We start from the raw sequence: 22,273 nt of genomic DNA on the forward strand, positions 1-22,273 counted from the left end.
TGCCAAGACATTCAATATATTATTTTGTACTATAAATCAAATCTTAACTTTTTAAAATAAGGATCTTTAAAAAATGTATTCAAATGTGTATTGTATCTACTTAATAAAATTACCATACTATGCAAACAATTTAACAATCTATATAGTATATACATATATTCATGGCGCATAAGTACTTTTTCCAGAACAAATAGCTTTAAAAATATGTTGGCGTGACCAATAAAATCTACTGCCAATTTCGTCATTTCTTATTTTGTAATATTTTAGTGTAGAACGTATAATACTATGGAAAGATTGTTTTTACAAAAATCTGTTTCAATTTTATTCTTAAAAACGTTTTTATTATTACTCGAATTCGCATAGTATTTTCTTTATAGATATTTATTATTTTTATCATATCCATGCGATTTTGTTGTAAAAATATCGCCTTATGTATACATAAGTATGTATACCTTATATGTATACCTTAAGTATACATATTTTGACTCCTTATTATACAGCCTTGATAAGTTATGTATATAAAGTAGTATTTATTGCAGTTTTGTTATTGATTCGATACGATTTACTACCTAGCATATTATATATTTTTTTTTTATTTTTCAGGTATTTCATATCAGATATTTACACCTTGTACACCTCAAACACAATTTAAAAACGCATTAAGGGGCTAGAAAATAAATCGAATTTTATTATCATTTTTGAGTTATCGAGACTTGACTGTAATATTCATATAAATGGAAGAAAAAAAATCAGCAAAATAATTTATAATTTATTTGTAATATACGTACCTAAGTCATACGTTATCAGCCTGTTGTAACTTTTTTTGTTCCATGTGTATTTTACATAGTTTGTAAGATTATTTGGCTTTACTTAATTCAGCAACAAATTTTCAAAATAAAAAAATTTTAGTATTTTTCTATTTTACAAAGTGATTATTGTCTTATATCGAGAAACAAATACTGATTTATAAAAACACATTATGTAGACTGTAAAGTTAACCAATGCGTATATGCGTTGAGAAATTGACAGTTATTTCAAAGAAAATGTCTTTGAATTTAATGTCCCCATCGCCTAATGGAACAAACTATTAAAACTAGTATTTTTTTTTTTAAAAAACGACGAAACTCTGAAAAAATCACCCCAAAATATATCCATAATATTATTTTACTCTGTATTTCTGATATAATGGAATAGGGTAGCCACCGAAAACTTAGTATAGTAAAAGATTATTTTTTTTCTTTTCTTTAAAATATGATTTTATGTCACTCTTCTTTTAAGACTAACGTTTTTACATCAACATTTTACGATTTTGACCTACTTTAATAAAACCATATTTTAATTTCCATAGTGTAATATTATTATTGTATATACAATACAAGAATTTCGATGAAGTAAGTCTTGTATCCGTCTATACAATATTTTAACGTAGAGATATTATACTCATACACTCCATAACATTTCTGTTGTCTTATAATACGATCTATAATTTGTATGTGAGCATAAAAACTCATACCAAATACCGCTATATGTTCTAACACAGTAACACTATATATCCAGCAGAGTGCAGGTTGTAATCATTCGAGTACACGCTTTTTGTTACGGGTACGTCTTGTCATACAACGAGACAAATGGTTTCCAACACATTGACCTAATTATATTTTATTTTCATGTAATAATATAAGTACCTACTTACTACGATCTGCAATGAACTGTTTTTCGTTTTGGAAGATTAAAATATTGGTAAATCCCATAAATAACGATTATATAATATTATACCTCATATACCTGTACAAGATATTATGTAGCTTTTTATTTAAAAAAAACCTGCACATGATTCAAAATTCAAGTCAATACATTGATTTTTCCGATTTATGTTTTTATCTTTCCCCCCTCTTAAAGCAAAGATTTTTAAGTTATAAATTCTGTATGACTATTTCAAGATGTACTTATATGATATGAACGATATTACTTTTTCATTTGGCAGATAATCCTAAAATATATTAATTATTTTATGTATTTATTCTGTTTCTGTCTTCTGTTTAATATACGAGTAGGTTTAATCTAAAATATGTATCAGTTTAAGTTACGACGATATAGATAACGTGTAATGTGGTATAATTTTATGTTCGATATAAAATATATTTATTTTCATATTTGATTTTTTTTTTATTTCCCAGGAAAAGTGCATAAAACGTTACATTTTGACTACACAGAATCCGAGATGCGTTGCCATTTTATTGATAATATAAAAATCCGGTTTCACGCGTGTTGAAAACTAATTTAGCAGCTTATAGTTATCAATAAACAAAAGCTCCACAGTCACTATGTATTTAAGGTAGAGTGCACTTGGAACACACAAAGGCCACTCTTAACAAATTGTACTCTTACTATTCACGTCGTGAATAACGCAGTTCGTGTGTGCTCGGTACATACATTTCCGCAGTCATTGGTTCATGTAAAATTTACCAACGCACGTGAGCACACTACATTTGTTCGAGTGTAGAAGTTTATTTGCGTATCCATATTAAATGGGAGTTAACAATATCGTTTAAATGTCTAAATTTTAAAGACGAATTTAATAGAAAAAATGTATTTACTTATAAACGATATAAGATGGAATCCTAGTGAAATATGGAAATTGTATGTGTTTAAAAAAAGTTATAAATAGAAGCGTTTGTCATTTGACAGTAGCAGACAAAATGTTCATTACGCTGTGAAAAACACTATTAGGTCTGATTATTAGGTTAATAATATATTATATTAAATGTATTAAAAATATAAAACTACTGGAATTGATGTACAATTTAAATCTATGAAATATCATACTGAAAATATTTTTGTACAAAATTCCAAAGATTTCGACTCTTAAATTAAGAAAACAATTGTATTTGATCTATTATTTTTACCCTTATTATACAATCTTATGTAAAAAATAGGTATAATTCAAATATCTATTTTTTTACAACTGACGCGGAAACATCGAAATCCACTACTCTAAAAAAAATTTAAAAATATCTCCACTATTCATTAACAGCTATTGTAGGTAGTAGAAATTAACAAGACAACTTTACGATATAACGATTGTTTGTTTTCCTTTTTTTTGTTGAGCAATTTTGTGTTTTAAATTTTAAATCGACTCCGCATTTCCGCTCTGTAATCGTCTGTTTAATATACACAACGACAATTATTTTATACCACGATATCTTGAGACTAAATGTGCCTTTTAAATTTTCCTTTTTGTCCCGACCATAGTATTAGTACCATAGTACTTTGTGCAAACTTTAAAAATACAAGAACTTTTTGATAATCATCTACTAAGTGTCATCTGAGAATTGAAAATTGCCAATAATTATAGAATATTTTTAATACGACACTGAAAATTATAATATGTATGCTGGGCTATATAGCTATATGCCCACGTAAACAACTAAAGTAGTGAGTATACACCGTATGAGTAGTGCAACCAGAATTGTTTTGAGTGTGGAGGTTCATACTTCGTTTTACGTCATTATTTGCCGAAAATATAATATATTACAACGTTCTTTATTAAGCTGTCTGTAACAGAGCTGAATAATGAGCTGAATTGATAAAATAATAATAAAAATGTGTTTGTGTCATCAGTTCTGAATGCCGATAAATATGATTTGTATCAGTTGGGGTCTGGAAATTTAGAACTATACACAAAAATTCTCATTGTGTAGTGAAAATTAATAACCTGTAGTTGGTCCACAATGATACGTATTTGGTATTTCCATCCAAAATATAATTTATCAGTATCACAAATCATAATTCACGATTCACGATTGTTGGTTAATAATACCAAAATTATTAAAATAATATTTGAAAAAACGTGGGTATGTGGATGTCACTCTGCTGTACAGTAGGTTACAAGTGGGTCACGTAATGGATGGTGTTAAATTTGAAGCCAATGATATAATATCATTGTACATGAAAAACTATTCTGAGCGAAGACAGTCAGTCATTCTATGATATCACTAGGTAAGTATATTTGATGATATTATTGTGAATAATGTAATTTATTCACCTATTTACGTGGAACCTACATTTTATAATTTTTAACTATAAAATTATTTTTCAATTTTCAATTTGATAAATTTTGTCAAAATTTGAACTTTAAATTCCCTATGTATTTTTAATATTTTTCAACAACTATTGGAACAGTTTATCAGGAGCCTTGTATTAAATTTTCATGCTTTTCGACCCAACAAATATAATTTTATTGATATTTATAGAAAAAAAAAACTAAAAAATTGTAGATTTGAAATGTTTGTAAACAGCTCAAAACGAGTCTAAATATTTTGAAAATTGTGAGAAGTATAGTTGATAAAATAAACACATGGTGTTTCAATAAATTATCTGCGGTTATTCGTTTTTTAACTACAACAAAATAAAAAAGGTGGGTAAGTGGATGTCGCTCTGCTGTACAGTAGGTTACAAGTGGGTCACTGTATAATGGATGGTATTAAATTTGAATTCAATGATATAATATCACTGTATAATAAAAACGATTCTGAACGGAGACGGTATATCAGTCTAGGTATTAGACATATATATACTTATCTATGGTATTACAAAAAAATTGACCTATAATAGGTACCTGTAATAAATTCCAAATTAATCATATCACAATATCCATTAGGTACTTATAACGCGTTATACATCAACAACAAACCGTGATACTATCATAGATATACAATAGTATACTTTAGAAGTTTCAAGTACCCACGAATAATATTATACAATCACAACAAAATAACTAAAATAGTTATTCTAGGTTTTTAATATGTAATTTCGTCCAAATTTGAGCTTAAAATTACTATAAAAATGAAATGTGATTATATATTTTTTTAGATTTTTTGGTAACAGAATTAACTACTTACGTGGAATCTTGTTTTAAATTTTCAATCCTTAGATATAAAAGTTGAACATTTTATAGATTTTTAACTACAAAATAATTATTCAATTTTAAATTTGATAAATTTTGTCAAAATTCGATCTTTAAATGCTTATAAAAAAAAAATTGTGCCTATGTATTTTTAATATTTTTCAACTGCTATTGTAACAATACATCAGGAGCATTGTATTAAATTTTTAAATTTTTTGGCCCAACAGATAAAACTTTATTGATATTTCTAGAAAAATAAACTAAAAAAATTGAAAACTTACAATGTCCGTAAACAGCTCAAAAAGATTCAAAATATTTTCAAAATTCTATGATGTATAGAAAATGCTAATATAAACATTCAGTAAAATTTTCATGTATCTATAGTTATTTGTTTTTGAATTACAACAAAATAAGGAAATCGCTACATGAGAAATCGAGTGAATATCCAATGTTGTAAAAATTTGAATTTCAAACGATCATAAAAATTTAATTTGACTTTCTTATAGATATTTTTTGTTTGATAAAGGTAGATAATGTTATAAGGAATCTTGTATTACATTTTAAAATCTTAGATTTAAAAAGAAAAATTTTTACGAATTCTTAACTAAAAATAATTTGCTAATTTTCGTGATTTTTCCATATTTTGTCAATTTTTGAACTTTAAATGCTTATAAAAAAAAACTGTGACTAAGGATTCTTAACATTTTTCATCTGCTTTTGAAACAATATACTAGGAGCCTTTTATTAAATTTTCAAGCTTTTTTAATCTACAAATAAAATTTTATTGATATTTTTAGAAAAAAACCTAAATAAAAATGAAAACTGACAATGTCCGTAAAGAGCTCAAAATAAGTCAAAATATTTTGAAAATGTTATGGCGTATAGAAAATGCTAATATAAACATTCAGTCAAAATTTCATGTATCTACGGTCATTTTTTATTATACCAAGTTACACCAAAAACCAAATTCAATTTTGTGAAAAATCGATTTTGCGTAAAAATTCCCGTTTTTCCTTAATTTTTCTTTGGTTTTTCTTGGCGCTTTTGAAAATTACTGGGAAATTTAAATTTTGGCCTCCCCAATGCACCAACGATATTCACTTTCCAATCAAACAAGATACTGAAGTTGAAAATCGAAGCATTATTTCGACTACTTATCGTGTACACAGACACAAAAAAAAATTTAAAAAAAAACACACATTATTGTAAAATCAATACATTCATCGTTCCACTCAGAATCTAAAAATAAATTGCTACATGAGAAATCGAGTGAATATCCAATATTATAGTAATGCACAACGATCGTATTTCGATGTCGATATCATATCGTTGCAATGTGAGATACATATTTTCTTTTTGTATAAGTTTTGACAGTGAATCAATATCAAAGGACGATTAAACACTAGGTAATTGAAACAGTTCACATAAAATTTCATATAATAATAAGTTATTATATTTTTTAAGTGCGAAAATTCCCATATAAGCTAAAAAAAACGGTTTTTTTAATGAAAAAAATAATTAAATACTTTATAATGAAAACGAATATCTCAAATATTTTTATAATAAATTATAATACGCATTTAAAAAAAAATAATAATACAAAGACATGACCCTATATTGCCTATCCAAAACGCCGTCCTACGTGTAAAGTATCCTATTGGCCATTAACATTTTTATAGTAAAAGTACAATAATTATTGTACTTAGTCTTACTGTTATTATTTATTAAGATCAGTAAACAGTAGGGCAGAGGACTTGTAGCATTTGCTTATTTTTTTTGTATAGTCACAGAAATAGCAGAGTGTGAAACAAACACGTTTCATGCTTCCACAAAGCTAGTTTTGAAATTTTATTGTGCATATAAATGCATATTTTGGGTTTTTTGGTTTTTAGGGCATATTTTACACTTTTATATGCTATTTTTACTTTTTGAGAAATATTTAACTTAAATCAATTTTTTTCCACACTGATATTTTTATTTCAAACAATACAGTCAAAATGTTTAGATAAAAATATATTTATTTTTAATTTTATATTATGGTTTTTGATTGTCCGTGGGCACACATTTTTACTAGAAGCGCTTGTAGAGGATCGCCGATAAGCCAATAATATTAATTTGCTGTAATTAACGTCGTACACTATACCTACGACATCATTACCATGGTGAGCCGTGAGCGCACCATGCGGGCTTTTATTCGATTAGGATTATATATTATTAAATATATTTAAATTATGTAATTGTTTTGACTTGTTTTAATTGCTATTTATTTTATTAATACTTTTAAATAATTAGGCTAAAAAAAAATTTAAGTGCATATTTAGAGCTTTTTTAGAGCTACAAGTCCTCTGGCCTAGTAATCAGTATATTAACTAAGTCTTGCAAAACACTGAAATCTTTGGACTCAATTGGATACAATCATTATAATTTTGAAGTATTCCATTATATCTTTGACAACATTTCTAAAGGTACTATTATAAAGGTGGTGGTTTCCTGCCTATCTCTCGACGTGTCTCGTGTAAGAGACGTTATGAATTTTTCTATATTAATATAAGTACTTCGTAGTTTTCTGATTTTCATGACTACTAGGAATTATCATACACATACGAATGAACACAAATAATGTCTACTCATCGTGTATAACGTTTTCATTACATTTTTACTTGCTTTAAAAATTACGCCATGGTGAAAAATACACTGCTATTCAATAATTGTTTTATAATAATAATATGTTAGGAAATTATAAAATATAAAGGTTGAAATGTATTTAATACAAATTTTGTTTCACGTTTTTTATTTTTAAGGGGAAAAACGAACACATATTTTGACAGCTTTTAATGTATACTTCCGAATTATACATTTCCGTTATGATTTAAATATATTCATATGTGTATACACTTTTTTTTCGTTTCATACTTACTTGCTTGACACTATTACCACATCGTTACCAATTTATACATTAGCATTGTTTATGTATATTTTACATATAGTATTTGTATTATATGATAGCAACATTTAAATATATTATACTCCAACAATATTAACAAATACATAATATTATAATATTTATTTTTATGACATCTAAACCTATAAAATGTATGGGTGATTTTAAATTCTACTGATACCTTTTTTGGTCTGCAAATTTTAATTTTACTATTTTTACCTAGAAAAATTAATAAATTTGTTGAACTAATTTTGCTAAAAAACTCTTATGTATATATTTATGTTAACTACTCAATACTGAGTACCGTTTGACGGCGTTGATAGATGCATCATACATGGTATAAATAAGTTGATATATTTTGAAAATTGAATCGTAAATAATATACAAAATAATAATAATAATATAATAATTACATACATAATGACCAATGGGGAAAAGTCACAAGTCCATACAATTAATATTTTGTGTTTAGCTTGTGTACTGATAATTGTTAAAGTAAAAACAGTTTTTTTTGTTTAAATATTCAATTTTGTTAACATTTTAAGATCCAGGATCTATAAAAATTTTTTTTTCATATTTTAAAACTAAATATTAATATTATTTATTACCCATGTTCTAATATATACATATTTTTATACTTTTAAACTTATGAAGAATCTTTTACTACATTTTAAAGTCTTAGATGATAAAATAAAATTTTATAAATTTTAAACAACAAAAAAAAATTGATATATTTTTGTAATTTAGATGGATTTATTCAATGTTTGAACATCTGAAGATTATAGAAAAAAATAGTGAACATGTATGTATATAGATACTTTTCAATTTCTGACGACGTATATTTTAAATTTCTGTCAGATCAACTTCTAAGGAACCTTATATTACATTTTCAAGCTATCTCACTAAAAAAAAATTTTATCAACATAATATATTGAAATAAAACTAAACTTTTTCAAAATGTCAATCATCTTCAAATAAATCAAAAAATGTCAAAATATTTTGAAAATTATACATGTCTAGAAATTGCCTATTTAAATATTTTATCAAATTTCTACGGGTCTTTCTTTTTGAAGTACAATAAACAAAACAGTATCGATTTAGTAGGAACCCGCAGGTTTGTATATTCCCATTTTTCAGTAATTTTATTTTAGTTTTTCCAGATTGTTTAGAAAAGTAGTGGGAATTTTAAATTTTCCAGTAATCACGCTTAACATTGAAGATTGAATATTTTGTTTTTTTACTGCTCCAAAACGTGATAACATAAATAAGAATTTAAAAAAAAACATAAATAAAATACACATCATAGTACAATAAATACGTTTATCACTTCCAATTTTTGGGAATTTTCAGTCTTCAAGTTGACTCGAGTCTAACATAATTTATCACGTCACCCTCGTGTCACAGTACCAACGCACGAGTTTTAAATGATTCAAAAATAAATTCCAAGACAAGAACATATTGACTCGAAATTTATTGGAGATGATTTATGGGTAGGCCTAGAGTAGGCCAAGAGTGTATAAAGGCAAACTTCCCAGAAAATGATTTACTAGACCAGGACCAAGTTTCCCAAGAATATAGCAAGGTAAGTTATGGACACGCGATGTTGTTTGTTGGATTGTTCCATTTATTTAGCAGACACTTGCTTCGAAATTAATGGCTGAACATGTTATTTCGTGGTACGACCGCTAAAATCTTTCTGTTTCGAGCCAATCAAAATAATATTGTTTTACTGTTTTAGTTTACTGAGTACGTATAATGTGCATTGTGTCGACCATCGACATTTTATCTCATAGATGGCAAATTATATAAAATAGCTAGATATTAACACATATTTATTTTTCTATCTATCCTCTGTGGCCTATTTCACCGAGCTGCAACTATAAGAACACGACGTGAAAGGTTAAAATTTTGATCGATACCTCGCTATAAACTTATTTAAATAGTAATTAGTGACACCCACACACAAATCATCACGTCGACACAGATCATTATATTATTATAATCGTGGAGACGTGAAATATTATTTACCATCACCATTAGTCGTAATAGTGCATTGTCTGACGTGTGCAGCGGTAGTATACGTCATAATTTTATACGTATGGTATAATATTATCCGACGTTGCGTATCGGTTTGTTAAAATAAAAATAGAATTTGGTTCGGCTTGTATACGTTTAAACGCGCGCGGCACAATATCTGATTTCTCGACGACGGGATGGCTTTCTCCTCGTGAATATTCCGTATACGATAAATATAATAATAATGATATATTATTATACAATTATAGCAACAATAATAATAATGCAAATAATTATTTATCACACTATAGACTGGCCTGTTACTTCATTGGCGTGATCTACAAAGATACTCAACGTTGTTCATGCTGAGTACATACTACACACACACTCAGATCGTGTGTATGAATAAAGGATGCATATAACATAGTGTGGATTCGAAAAGCTTATTTAAAATCACAATAGTAACCAATTATTTTACGGCCAAAATATGTTCGCTTATGCAAACAACAACCGTATACGGTACATTATTATTATTATGTATAGATATAATACATATTATGTTCTGTGTGTAGTAGGTACGTCAATATTGTATATATATATATATATATCAATATATTATAATGTAATGCAAACGACCAAGCACTGCACGTATAGGACTTCATTTGATTTGGAGATCTTGTCGTCAGAATTGGCAGCTTTTGTACATCAATTAAAATCTAATAATAATACACTTTGTGGCGGTGGTTTTCGACGTAATATTTATTCGACACTAAAGCACAAACTGTACTGCCACCACAGTCACGTCTTATTACTTTCTTAATTGAATAATACAACAAAACATTTCGTACGTGTTCTGAAAAGTATGAAATATAATTTTATTATATCTGAAAATCATTTGATACTCAAAAAAGTTAATAGGTATACCTGCAAGTATAACACATTTTATGGAATACAAATTATCAAATTGGACACTTAACAACTTAATCTAGTCATGGATTTATTATATTATTGTAAGTAACTAGGTAGGTACCTAATTAAAGTATAATTTAAATAAAGTCAAATTATTATATAGACTCTCGATAAAACTACATTTTCGATCATTCAAACGAAAATAAATCTTAAAATGTACTGTAGGTATACAATTAAATTTATGTTAAGTTCGCTTCTCGTACTTGTTTTCCGATAACTTTATTTCGTATTTTCGTTCCCTTGGGCTTTGAACTGTCGAGATTTTACACGGTGTTTGAGTATTACATATTATATGAGTATAAAATACGGTATTATAAACATATTGTATTGGCAATCATTATATACCGTTCACTTGGTAAATCTAGATGAAATAGCTGATATACTGAGATTATATTATGTATTAAAATAATATTATGTTACTACATACTATTAATGCTGAATGAATGGATACTCGGGTTGATGTTAGAAAGTTACATAATAATTTAATTGTAAAAGTTAAAATTAAGAACTATACTATAATGAAAATATACAACTGGATAAAAGGTTTAAATTTTTATATGATTAAATTATTAGGAATAACAATAATTATGTCATTAAAAGTGAAAAGATAATGATATTTCAATATTTCTTTGATAAATCCCGAATTTATTAAATTAATTTGGATTTGGCGAAAAAACATGGTTTAACGGAAGCATTTATGTATGTATAAATAAATACATTAATAAATTAAATAATTTCCGTTACTAATAAATAAATCAGTATCCTCAAAGGGACCGCAAGAGTTCGTGATTAGGTAATCAAGACTTAAATAAGTATATAAATCGATTCACGCCGATTAATTCTACATATAAAATCGTAGAGGAAATAATGTAGGTACTAGAATTTCTCCTAAAGTTCGACAAGAGCCAATTTGTAGCACTACTTCCGAAAGTGTATTTGTGAGAACTCCGTGAAAACATATTGTTCTATATTATAATACTATACAATAGTCTGATACATTGATTTAAAATCTATAACCGACGAGCGTCTTGCTATTGGTATTGAATTTAAATTGTTTGGTATTGTATATTATATTATATTGATTAGGTACTTAATATTTTTAAATCGAATGTTAAATTCTATGACGATTCTATCAAACATCTAACTTTGATTTTAATAATAAATATATAAGTACATTATTATTAAATTTAAAGTTACAGGTTTGATAGAATCGTCCATAAATTATCATATTTCCAAAAAAAAAAATTATTATTTTACATTAATTTGTTTACGAATATGTTCATTGGTTTCACCGATATCGTCCCTGATGACATGTTTCCTATTTCTTTAATAATGAAAAGATTATCAGTAGTATATTATAATTTTTAACAGTTGGAATCCTGACAAACTTTTATTTCTAAATGTAAATTATTTAAAAAACTTTAATATTGTAAACTTATTAGCAAATCAAACATTGTAAATATTATCACTCTGTTATTACGTTGGGTAATAAGCGATAAGTGATAACCCTAGCTATTGATTCCGTAAATTTATATGAAAGAAATAAAAAATAATAATAATACCGATAAGCTTTTTTTCGTGTTAAGGAGTGAAAAATCTTTATGTAATCGGATTATTGTTATACACACAAATGGGCATTACAATTTATACTGAATCATACGAACCTAGATAGATTTAAATAAAATATTATATCTCTACATGTTTATTAAGTGATTTAAAAAGTGACTCAAATTTATTTAAAAACAGTATTTTACTTTTGAAAACGAATGTTTTTTTATTATTTGCTATTTCAAAAAGTTTTTAGTTTGCTATTGTATGTTTTAATTTAATTGACCAATATTGACTATAATTATTGATTCTGAGATAAAAAAAAATAAAAATACATACCTAAAAAATTATGAGTTTAAAAGAGGTACTATGCCATACTCATTTTGAATCATGGAATACCACAAATGAGTGGTCATTTTATACAAGTTGTATATTTACACTGTATCTTATTGCAAACATTTTGACTAATATAATGAAATTTGATAATTAATAACTATAGTATATATTATTTAACTATAATTTCCTCGCAAATTAATGGTGTATTATTAGTTTAAATGTTTTGATAATATTTGGTAAAACAGTTGCTTCCTAAGTTTCACTGTTTTTTGCTAGTTATAACGGTTTTTTTTTAAAGTTACATGAAAATTCGAAAATATAATGTTAAAGAACAAATATTGGTGAGGTTCTATGTATAAACTATAATCAAATTATAAAGTAAGTACAGCATAATATTATACTGTTAAGCTTTTCCATTTTTTCTATCCTAAAAAACCACCTAAAATAAACTCACAAATCAGTAACTCCGTAGCTCCCCTCAGGACGTTTATAATATATGACGTAATTATACTGCAAAATTATAAAAATTGATAGGATACAAGAAAATAATGAACATTATGAAAACCGACTAATTTATGTAGGTAGTTATAATTATCAATATATTAAGTCAAAATTCACAATAGGGGTGTACACAAAATAAATAACAAAATACAATATAATATTTTGTTTTTAATGTTTAATTGATCACATTAATATTACACTATGTAACATTTATTTATAATAGTATATTAATAAACAAAAAAATCAATTATATTCGACATGACGCAAAACATCGGTGGCATTAATTTAACTATTCTCGGAATAAGGTATACCTATTCATAATATAAATCTATAACAGTTTCAAATGATACCGCACAATATTGCGCTCTCGTGTGAATTGATGATGTCTGCATTTCTCCTATCTATCTACCCACCTAAATATATAATGGCGATTTACAATGTACAATATACATGTAGCAATCACTGTGCAATATTGCGGATTACTATTTGGTGGCTAAACTTAATTTAATGTAAACTTGAATATTCACCACTGAAAGCGAATCGGGTGATTAGATAAATAGTCCATTTTCGATTGTCGACTCAAAGTGAATTGAAATTAAGGAAGGTGTGGTGCGATGGATTTCCATCATTGGACCAAAGTATCACCAATATAGTGATTGAAGCCGAGAAGTGATTGGTTTTTATTTATATGACAAAGACATTTTTAAAATTGTGTTTGCGTGATATTTCTTTTATTTTATCGACCATGTTATACTGGGTAAACGTATAGAGGTACCTCAGTTTTGTAATGTATTTGAGTAAAAATATTCAGATACTTTTTAAACAGGTAGTCTACAAAATAAATACATAATATTTTAAAACCTTTCAAAACAAGTACACGAACGCAGTATTTTAAATACTTTTTCAAAGTACCTTTCTGTAATTAAATTTTATTGTCAAATACTTTTTTCCTTCACCACATAAAAAATAAAATAAATGATAAACAGATACACATATAAGTCATAAAATAAAATGTATGTAAAATAATACCAAATATCTAGAAGCATCATTTTTATTTAAACATATTATTATCCTCAAATTTAACGATGGTAATTTTCAATGGCACAAACCATACATTTAATTCTGAATATCAAGTATAATAGTGGTATAGGTATAACTAAATAGGTACTGTTGCAGTGTTGCCTATCGATTTTATAATAAAACTGGAAATACAGGTATCGTGGAGTTAAAGATGTCTAAGGCTCTTGTTCACAATCGAAATATATAAATGTATATATATATTTTTTTTGCGTGTGACTTATACTCATGCAACTGAACTTTCAAATAAGGAAGATAGATGGAAACCTTAGAGTTACATAAAACGATGCAGTGTAAATTCTTTACAAATTAATGTATAACAAGAAATGCCAAAAAAAGTTTTGTTTATAGTTGATTTAAAGTTAGTTAAAACTTTACATAAAAACAAATTTAAGTATTGGATACTTAATAGTTAATATTATAGTATCTATATAAATAATTTTTTAAGTAGGTACTTATCTGTATTTGTAATTTGTACACGATTACTTTATTTTATATTTACTGAGTGACAAGACAATATGTATTTTAAATTCTTTTCAAAGTCATTATTTATATCTGTACTAGAACAATTTTAAAGAGCATCTTTTACCTGACAGCAGATCAACGCAGAATCTGCCGATGAACAGCCTGAAACAATGTATACCAAATACCAATAATAAAAATATTGTACATATCCATATCTTACCTACTCTAGATGAGTGATCTATTTTAGGTTTAACTGAAGGTCAAGAAATTTAACCTATATTATATTGTGGTGGTGCAAAAAATAAATAAGACTAAAAGAACCGTCGTTGCCGTTGTATATCTGTTAACCGTAGTCACGCTCGCTATTAAGGGTGATTTATAGTTACGTAAGAATCGATACTTTTTCATTTATTTTTATTTACGTTTTTTTTTCCAACTAATACTAGGACGTATTTATTTTGACCAAAAATCCTAGGTACTCTAAAAGACGCCAGTGATGATGTATTGAAGGATTTCGGATTCCTAATTTCACACGAATATAAGTCTCTGAAAAATGTTTTCTGTTGTTTATCGTAACTGATCTTATCGTCGTTAAGTACAATACATAATGCTCGATAGAACTTGAACAAAAGATCGACAATGAGTGTTAATTCGTTAATTTTGCGTGAATCAAAATACTCTCAACTAAACCGTTTTTAAATTTGTCAACCGTTGCTGATCTGATTTTCGATTGTGTAGTTGTATACAATATATATGTAGGTATATACCTAGTTAGATTTTACCCAAGTAAGCCGTTAAAAATATCCTTCCAACTGGAATTTAAAATTAAGATGATTAAATTAATGTATCAAAACGCGAATTCGTTCGTACCGTATTTCGACGGTAAATCGTATTTAGAAACAAATGAAACTTTGCAGAAACAAAAATATAATAATAAAATTCTTTGTATATACCTACCATTAATACTTTACACAATATCACTATTACGCATTGCTGCCCAAAACCATCATCGTTCGGTTATAATCACAGCGATATCAGTATGCATGTCAGTTTGACAGAAGTATTGTAGCCCGTTTGTAGATTTTACTGTTCCGACTATTATGCAATAACAGTGCACGCGTGTGTTATTGGTAAATAAATATTTATTGTGATTTACGAACAAATTAATTTTTATTCCAACTTTCCAAAAACGAAAGCGATCCAAGACGTTTGTTTTAAGTTTTAAAAAAATTGAAATACATAAACCATAATCTTAGAAATAGGTTTGTATATTTTTATGGTTACGATTAGTATAATTTGTATAAGATACATTTAAAAAATGTTAACAGACAAACTCTATAGTCTCAACGCGAGTACACAACACTCTAACTGTACGGTCAACAGATAAATAATGAACGTAAAAATAACTTAAGCTCGACAGTCCTCGGTGATAGTATATAATATTATTATAGGTATCGGACAACGGTACGATTTTTTGTTGGCTCGGGAGTCGGGAATCGTGAGTAATTATCCTTTTCCGTTGAAATCGAATTAATTGTATTTAATTACGTGATAGACGAGCGAACCTTTTAATTAAATACAGGTAATTAATAATTATTCCGTGTTTTCTCCTCCATTTCCTAATAAAAAAAGAAAAAGAAAAAAGGCTCTCGTTAGAAATTTGCAATATCATATTATACAAATGCATCCTGCAGTGACATGTAATCCATTTAATTAATACGATTTCTCAGTGGTCGTAAAAACGTACAACAAAATATGTATATATAATATACGGGGTGATCCATTTAACGAAGGGCAATATTCTTTCTAAGAACACTAACGTTTTTGAAAATATTTTTTTGCATAAATTTAAGTCGCTATAAGACAATATTTTTGGAAAAAAAATAATATTTTTATTACTATTTTATTGTTATAATTGTTGAGTTTTTACTTTTTTGAATGACAAGTTACATTTTTTGTTTCAATTTCTGATTAAAAAATTATTATTCGGAGTATTTCGATCTATAAAAATCAAATTTCAAACAAGTAGCTTATTAGTTATAACTTATAACTTATAATTATTTACAAGTAGGTACCTATTTGTAAGTTTAGATAAGCAGATTAGTGGACCAGTATTCTATGGGGTACCCACACGTACCACTCCGTTCCGCTCATCAAAACTTTAAATAGGTACTTACAACTCATAGACTACTCGTCCAAAAATTGATTTTTATACATACAAAAATATAATAATAAAATTCTTTGTATATACCTACCATTAATACTTTACACAATATCACTATTATGCATTGCTGCCCCAAACAATCGTCGTTCGAAGTACTTCGAAAATAAAAATATTTCGCTTTGGAATAAGAAATAAAAATTGTATGTTGTCATTGAAAAAATTGAAAAATCCAATACTACCAATAACAATAAAAAATGGTAAGTATATTGTTTTCAGACCTAAAATTATGTAAAAAAACATTTTTTTGAAATATAGAGCGTCTGCCATTATTTGGACCACCCGGTATATAACATATTTCCCAAACTTTGGGATCGTGCCCAATCCGATTTCGGTCGTCGTGGGCGATTAGTTTTCGCATACGTTCCAAAAGTGAAATCTCGCGAATCTATCACCGCGGGTGGCAGAAAAGAAAGAAAGAAAAAAAGCACAAACCAGAAAGTGGCGAAAACAATCGATTTCGTTCGAGCCAATCGTATATAATACATAAAATGTATACATTCGCTCTTGTCGGTGTACGGGGGTGTGAGGGGGACTTTTGGATGATGTAAAGGAGTACCACGGCTGAGTGCGAGGGCACGAGACCGGAATGAGTTAATTGATTTCCGAGTGAAATCACATAACAATATCAACTACAGTAATAATAATAATAATTGTAATGTCGTCATCATAATAATAATATAATAATTTTACTCGCTATTATAGGCAAATAGGTAACAGGCATACGTGTGAATTATTTTTATTACAAACTTGCCGCGCTCAAACGGGTCTTTGGATAAAACGTGATCGGATTTATTGAGTTGGTGACGACAATACTGTGTATCCCATAGTTGTGTGTGTGTTAGTCTGTTATAAATATTTGGTACACCGACGTCACCACCACACTTTCAATTTAACGTCCAAACGCGTCGTTATACAGGTACAATCATATGACATATTCGCTACATATATCGAACCCGTCGTCTCGTTTGGGTCTCGACATCAAATCATTATTATTGTCATAATATAATACTACATCGATAGTAGTTTAGTGTTTAAGCCGCGAAGCAGTTGTGATACAATCGTTATTATAATAATATAATACAATATAATATAATATTATTTAGACGGAACATCAGCTGCGCGAACGCGTGCACCAATCGTATCATCGAGTCTCGACGTCGGTTAGTTTACCAGCTATAAAATACCTACCTATACCTACTATGGATTCGACCAAGTTGAACATTGCTTTGGTGAGTAAAACCGTTATTTTAATAATAAAAATAATATTATATGAGTAGGTGTATTTTTTTTTACTACCATTCTCTTCCCCAAATTTTAAATATTATAGTATTTGAGCGTGAAAATAACCAAGGATAATAATATAATATCATATTATTGTACCAAGGTACCTATATTCGCGTTTGACCGATAATGTTCATTGTTCACGTTCTCCAGGGTCGTTTACGCCGAAAACAACTGCAGACTATTACGTATTATATAAATGTAACATTTATGTTTTCCGAGTGAAAAATCGTTTCAATTAAATTATAAAATCAACGCACTCCTAATAATGAGTTGCCCATATTGCGCAGTAAACAATTTTTATTCGCGACGTTTTTAATTTAACGAACTCTTGTAAATCATGTACACGGTACCATTGTGCAATTTCGTTGTCACTTTCGGTATTTTTTTCGTTCACGAAAATAACTCACCATATTATTCGTGTACACAGCAAATCAAAAAAATAATAATATAATATTAACATTTATTCAAGTTCTTTCAAATATTTCCATTTATACGAAAAAAAAAAACTATATAGTTGTATAATCTTAACTTGAATTTAACTTGACACAATATTTTGTACCGAAGTCCACGGTTCTTACGCCGAGAATCGATCGAAAAGCGTCTGATCGAATTACTCTTTAATGGCAATCTTTATTATATGCAGTTATATAATCAAAAATATGTACCTAAGTTTATTAAAATATAAATAAGTACTTATTATGTATAATAATATATAATATATTATATTGTGTAGAAATTAATTTAATCTTACATCTATAAACTATAATTTAAACAATTTTTATTTTGTTTTAAATACATTTTAACAATATCCCTAAAATGTACGAATATATTAGGTATATAAATGTAATAATTTCATCTAATTTTATTATTATGGAACATAAAAAAATTAACATATTTTACATTATCTATGAAAATAATTTGAATTTTAAATCGAGAAAAACCAGTCACACTACCTATTTAAAAATTTAAAAACCTTTTTTTTTTGTAAGCAACCCAAATAGGTATTATTCATAACACTTACCTAAGATATACCTAAAATAATACTAAAACTACAAAAACGTGGCCATTTTTTTAATGTTGCGCATGTGATATAATGATTGCGTAACAATCGATTGTGGAAATTACATTCCACACACTCTTTGAAACACGCCGACGGCCTCTAATTTAGTAATAATAACAATAATGATTTGCAATAGCAAACACGACACAATGTCACTCATCTTGTCATCTGCAGCACTGCAGCAGCAAACGTTTACGCTTGGACATAAACTGTCAGTGGAAAAACTTTTCGCACGAACTGAATACATTTCGCATGGTTACAAAACCGGGATGAGTTTTGAAACTTTTTTTTATTTTCTGAGGGATTAGGGACGAAGTAAACTCAAATTAAATCAATAAGAGTTAAAATGTATACTCATAATACGAGTAATATTATAATATAATGTTAAAAATTTGTTTCGTTTCGTCTCTATATACGCGCAGGTTTTGTTGCAACTGACGGCGATGTGCATGTGCCAAAAGTTCAGTCCGGTGTACCGGGGACCGATCACCTCGGACAGGCAGATCGCAGTCGGCCAGCAGCAGTACGCGAACGACGCGGCAATGCAGTCGGCCACCGCGGGTGACGTTTACCAACAATATCCGGAACAGCAGTACAACTACCCGACACAGCCGTACTACTATCCGTCACAGCAAAAACAAATCTTGGAGAAGCAGCAACAGACTAGGTTGGAGCAACAACGGCTCCAGCTCCAGCAGTTGCAGCAGCTCCAGTCGTCCTGGGCCTACTATCAACCGGCCGCGTCGCCGCAGCAACAATACGGCAGTGACTACCAACAGCAATTGCAGCTGCTACAGCAGCAACAGCAGCAGCAGCAACCACAGCAACAGCAATCGCAGCAGCAGTATTACCAAACCGTGGAGAAACCACTGTTCAGGCCTGCGACCATACCGGTAAATGAGACGCCTGCCGAGGGCCCGCAGCAACAGAAGCCGAACAGCTTGTACCAGCAACAAAACGGGGCGTTGGCCAATCAGCAATTGCCACAAAACCCGCTTGGAGTGTACTACTCTTCGGCCGCCGACGTGTCGAAATTTCAATTTTCCGGCAACGGTGTTAACTATTCGTATTGAATAAGATTATTTGAATTTTGTTATGCTTTTTTTTGTTTTGTTTTGTTTTTTTTGTCATTATTATTATTATTATTTCATTAATACTAATTTTATTGTTTGTTATATTATTTCCGAAATAAATTAATGTTTAAACCAAATCCATCCGCCGAAGCATTTAAGCCGGGATGCTCTCCTGCACCGTGTAAATCGAATTGCGGGCCGCGAGACCCTCCGTCGACACGGTCCTGGTCGCTTGTTCCGCTGTGACTTTTGTCCTTTTGAAATAACTCCTGATCCGGTCTTTGGTACTACTGCGAAAACAATACACAATGTTTAATTAGTGTTGAGTAGGACGAGATGAGGGCAGATCGGGTCTGCGTGTACTATATACAGGACAAACGTTGATGTTAGTTCTAATGAGCAACGGGGGCCAAGGGGTCTCACTCGTTTATCAACTTGTTTTTAACCTTTTCACGTGTCACTCTTAACTGATACTTTAGGAACCAACTTAGGTAGGTCGTTTTGATTGTAAGAAAAAATTCTTCATACTCAAAATTGGAAGTATAAGATAGTTTAATAGTTTCAAAAATGTTAGTAAAAAATATTGATTCCAGCTAAAAAGCAACTGAAACATGACTTTACCATTTGAAGATTACGTCATTTTGAAATAAGTCATTCGACTTTCTAATAATTTTGTATAAGACTTAATAAATTACGAAACTCAAGAATCGATCTTCACGCTCATATAGAAACTCACATAGTTTAGTTTTTATTTTAATAACAATACAGGCCGAGGCCCTAAAACATAAAATGATAGACATAGGATAATATAAACAATTTTTACAAATATTTTAATTAAAATAATAATAGTAACAGTTATGATACTAAAAGACCCAGTTGAAGCTGGGTTTTCGTTGGACAGGCGCATAATATGATAGAGAGGGAGTTTAGAGTATAAATAGAAATGGAAAATGGAATAAAAAAGGGACAAGTAAATATAGTATTACAAGGGGCAACTTTAAAATTGATTTGTGAAAGGAGTAGAGGACATTTAATTGAATTTGATAAAAGTTTAGAAAGAAATGATATATTCTCAGAGTGAATACTATATTATGACACTGAGAGGTAGACTATGCAAATTTATTGAAATTTATCTAGGGTGGATAAATTTAAAACAGACATGAAAACCAGTAGTAGTCCAGTTCATCGAACTGTGCACAGCAGAAACTCCTTAGCTGTCGGTAGAGCTATTAGTATTAATTTATAATAAGACTTCTATATTTTTAATATAATATAAAATATGAAAGTTCTCACGTGTGTGTACAGCTTTCTGCCATAAGCAATCTCTCACCAAATTTACAATATATGAATACCGTGGGAATAAAATAACTGTTGAGGATCTGTAGCAACAGGTTTACTGGTAAACATAGAGTTGGATAAATATAGATTTTTAGATTTGTTAATAATGAAATTGATTTATTTGATTACCTATATCAAGATTTTATACTATGGGAGTTTCTTTCCACTAATTAGTTTGTTTGTTGTTATTATTATTATTATAAATTTTTTCATAAACATAAAAGTTCGTTTAGATTTATTTTAAATTTTAATTGTAATTCATCAATCAAATATGTTATGCGACTTTTACCAAACGAACATTAAACCATAAATTCGAAACAAAGAAATAATACGCGTGGATTGGAATTACGAAAAGTTAGTGGTTTTGAATGCCTGACCCGCGAACTTACCTGTCCGAATTCCATGCGACAAACAGCAGCGGAGTGGTGACCGTCGGCACAAACGCCAGCCAAACGCATATCATGAACGTCAAATCAAAGTGTCTGCTGTTCTCGTAAGTTTCAGATACTTCAAGTTTCGCTAATCTGAAATGATT

The 22,273-nt window shown here is 28.7% G+C and overlaps 2 protein-coding genes across 3 annotated transcripts in view; one reads left to right on the plus strand and one right to left on the minus strand.

The window, feature by feature from the left end:
• Positions 1-17,670: 17,670 nt before the first annotated feature.
• On the plus strand, positions 17,671-20,537 carry LOC100161334 (putative uncharacterized protein DDB_G0271606). Its single transcript, XM_008189515.3, has 3 exons — positions 17,671-17,899; positions 18,087-18,212; positions 19,750-20,537. The coding sequence occupies exons 2-3, from the start codon at positions 18,183-18,185 to the stop codon at positions 20,398-20,400; spliced, it is 681 nt and encodes a 226-aa protein (XP_008187737.1). The 5' UTR covers positions 17,671-17,899; positions 18,087-18,182; the 3' UTR covers positions 20,401-20,537.
• LOC100159283 (G-protein coupled receptor-like) overlaps positions 20,417-22,273 on the minus strand; it is a 143,901-nt gene continuing 142,044 nt past the window's right edge. The window contains exons 7-8 of one of the 2 annotated variants that reach the window (XM_029486009.1): positions 22,128-22,262; positions 20,417-20,690 (exon numbers count right to left, since the gene is read on the minus strand). In XM_029486009.1, coding sequence (XP_029341869.1) covers positions 20,555-20,690; positions 22,128-22,262 — 271 coding nt within the window. In that variant the 3' untranslated portion in view covers positions 20,417-20,554. The remainder of the gene's footprint in view (positions 20,691-22,127; positions 22,263-22,273) is intronic. The other variant, NM_001162960.1, reaches the window with a different exon arrangement.

This window comes from Acyrthosiphon pisum, chromosome A1, assembly GCF_005508785.2.
Source record: "Acyrthosiphon pisum isolate AL4f chromosome A1, pea_aphid_22Mar2018_4r6ur, whole genome shotgun sequence".
NCBI classification, from domain to species: domain Eukaryota; kingdom Metazoa; phylum Arthropoda; class Insecta; order Hemiptera; family Aphididae; genus Acyrthosiphon; species Acyrthosiphon pisum.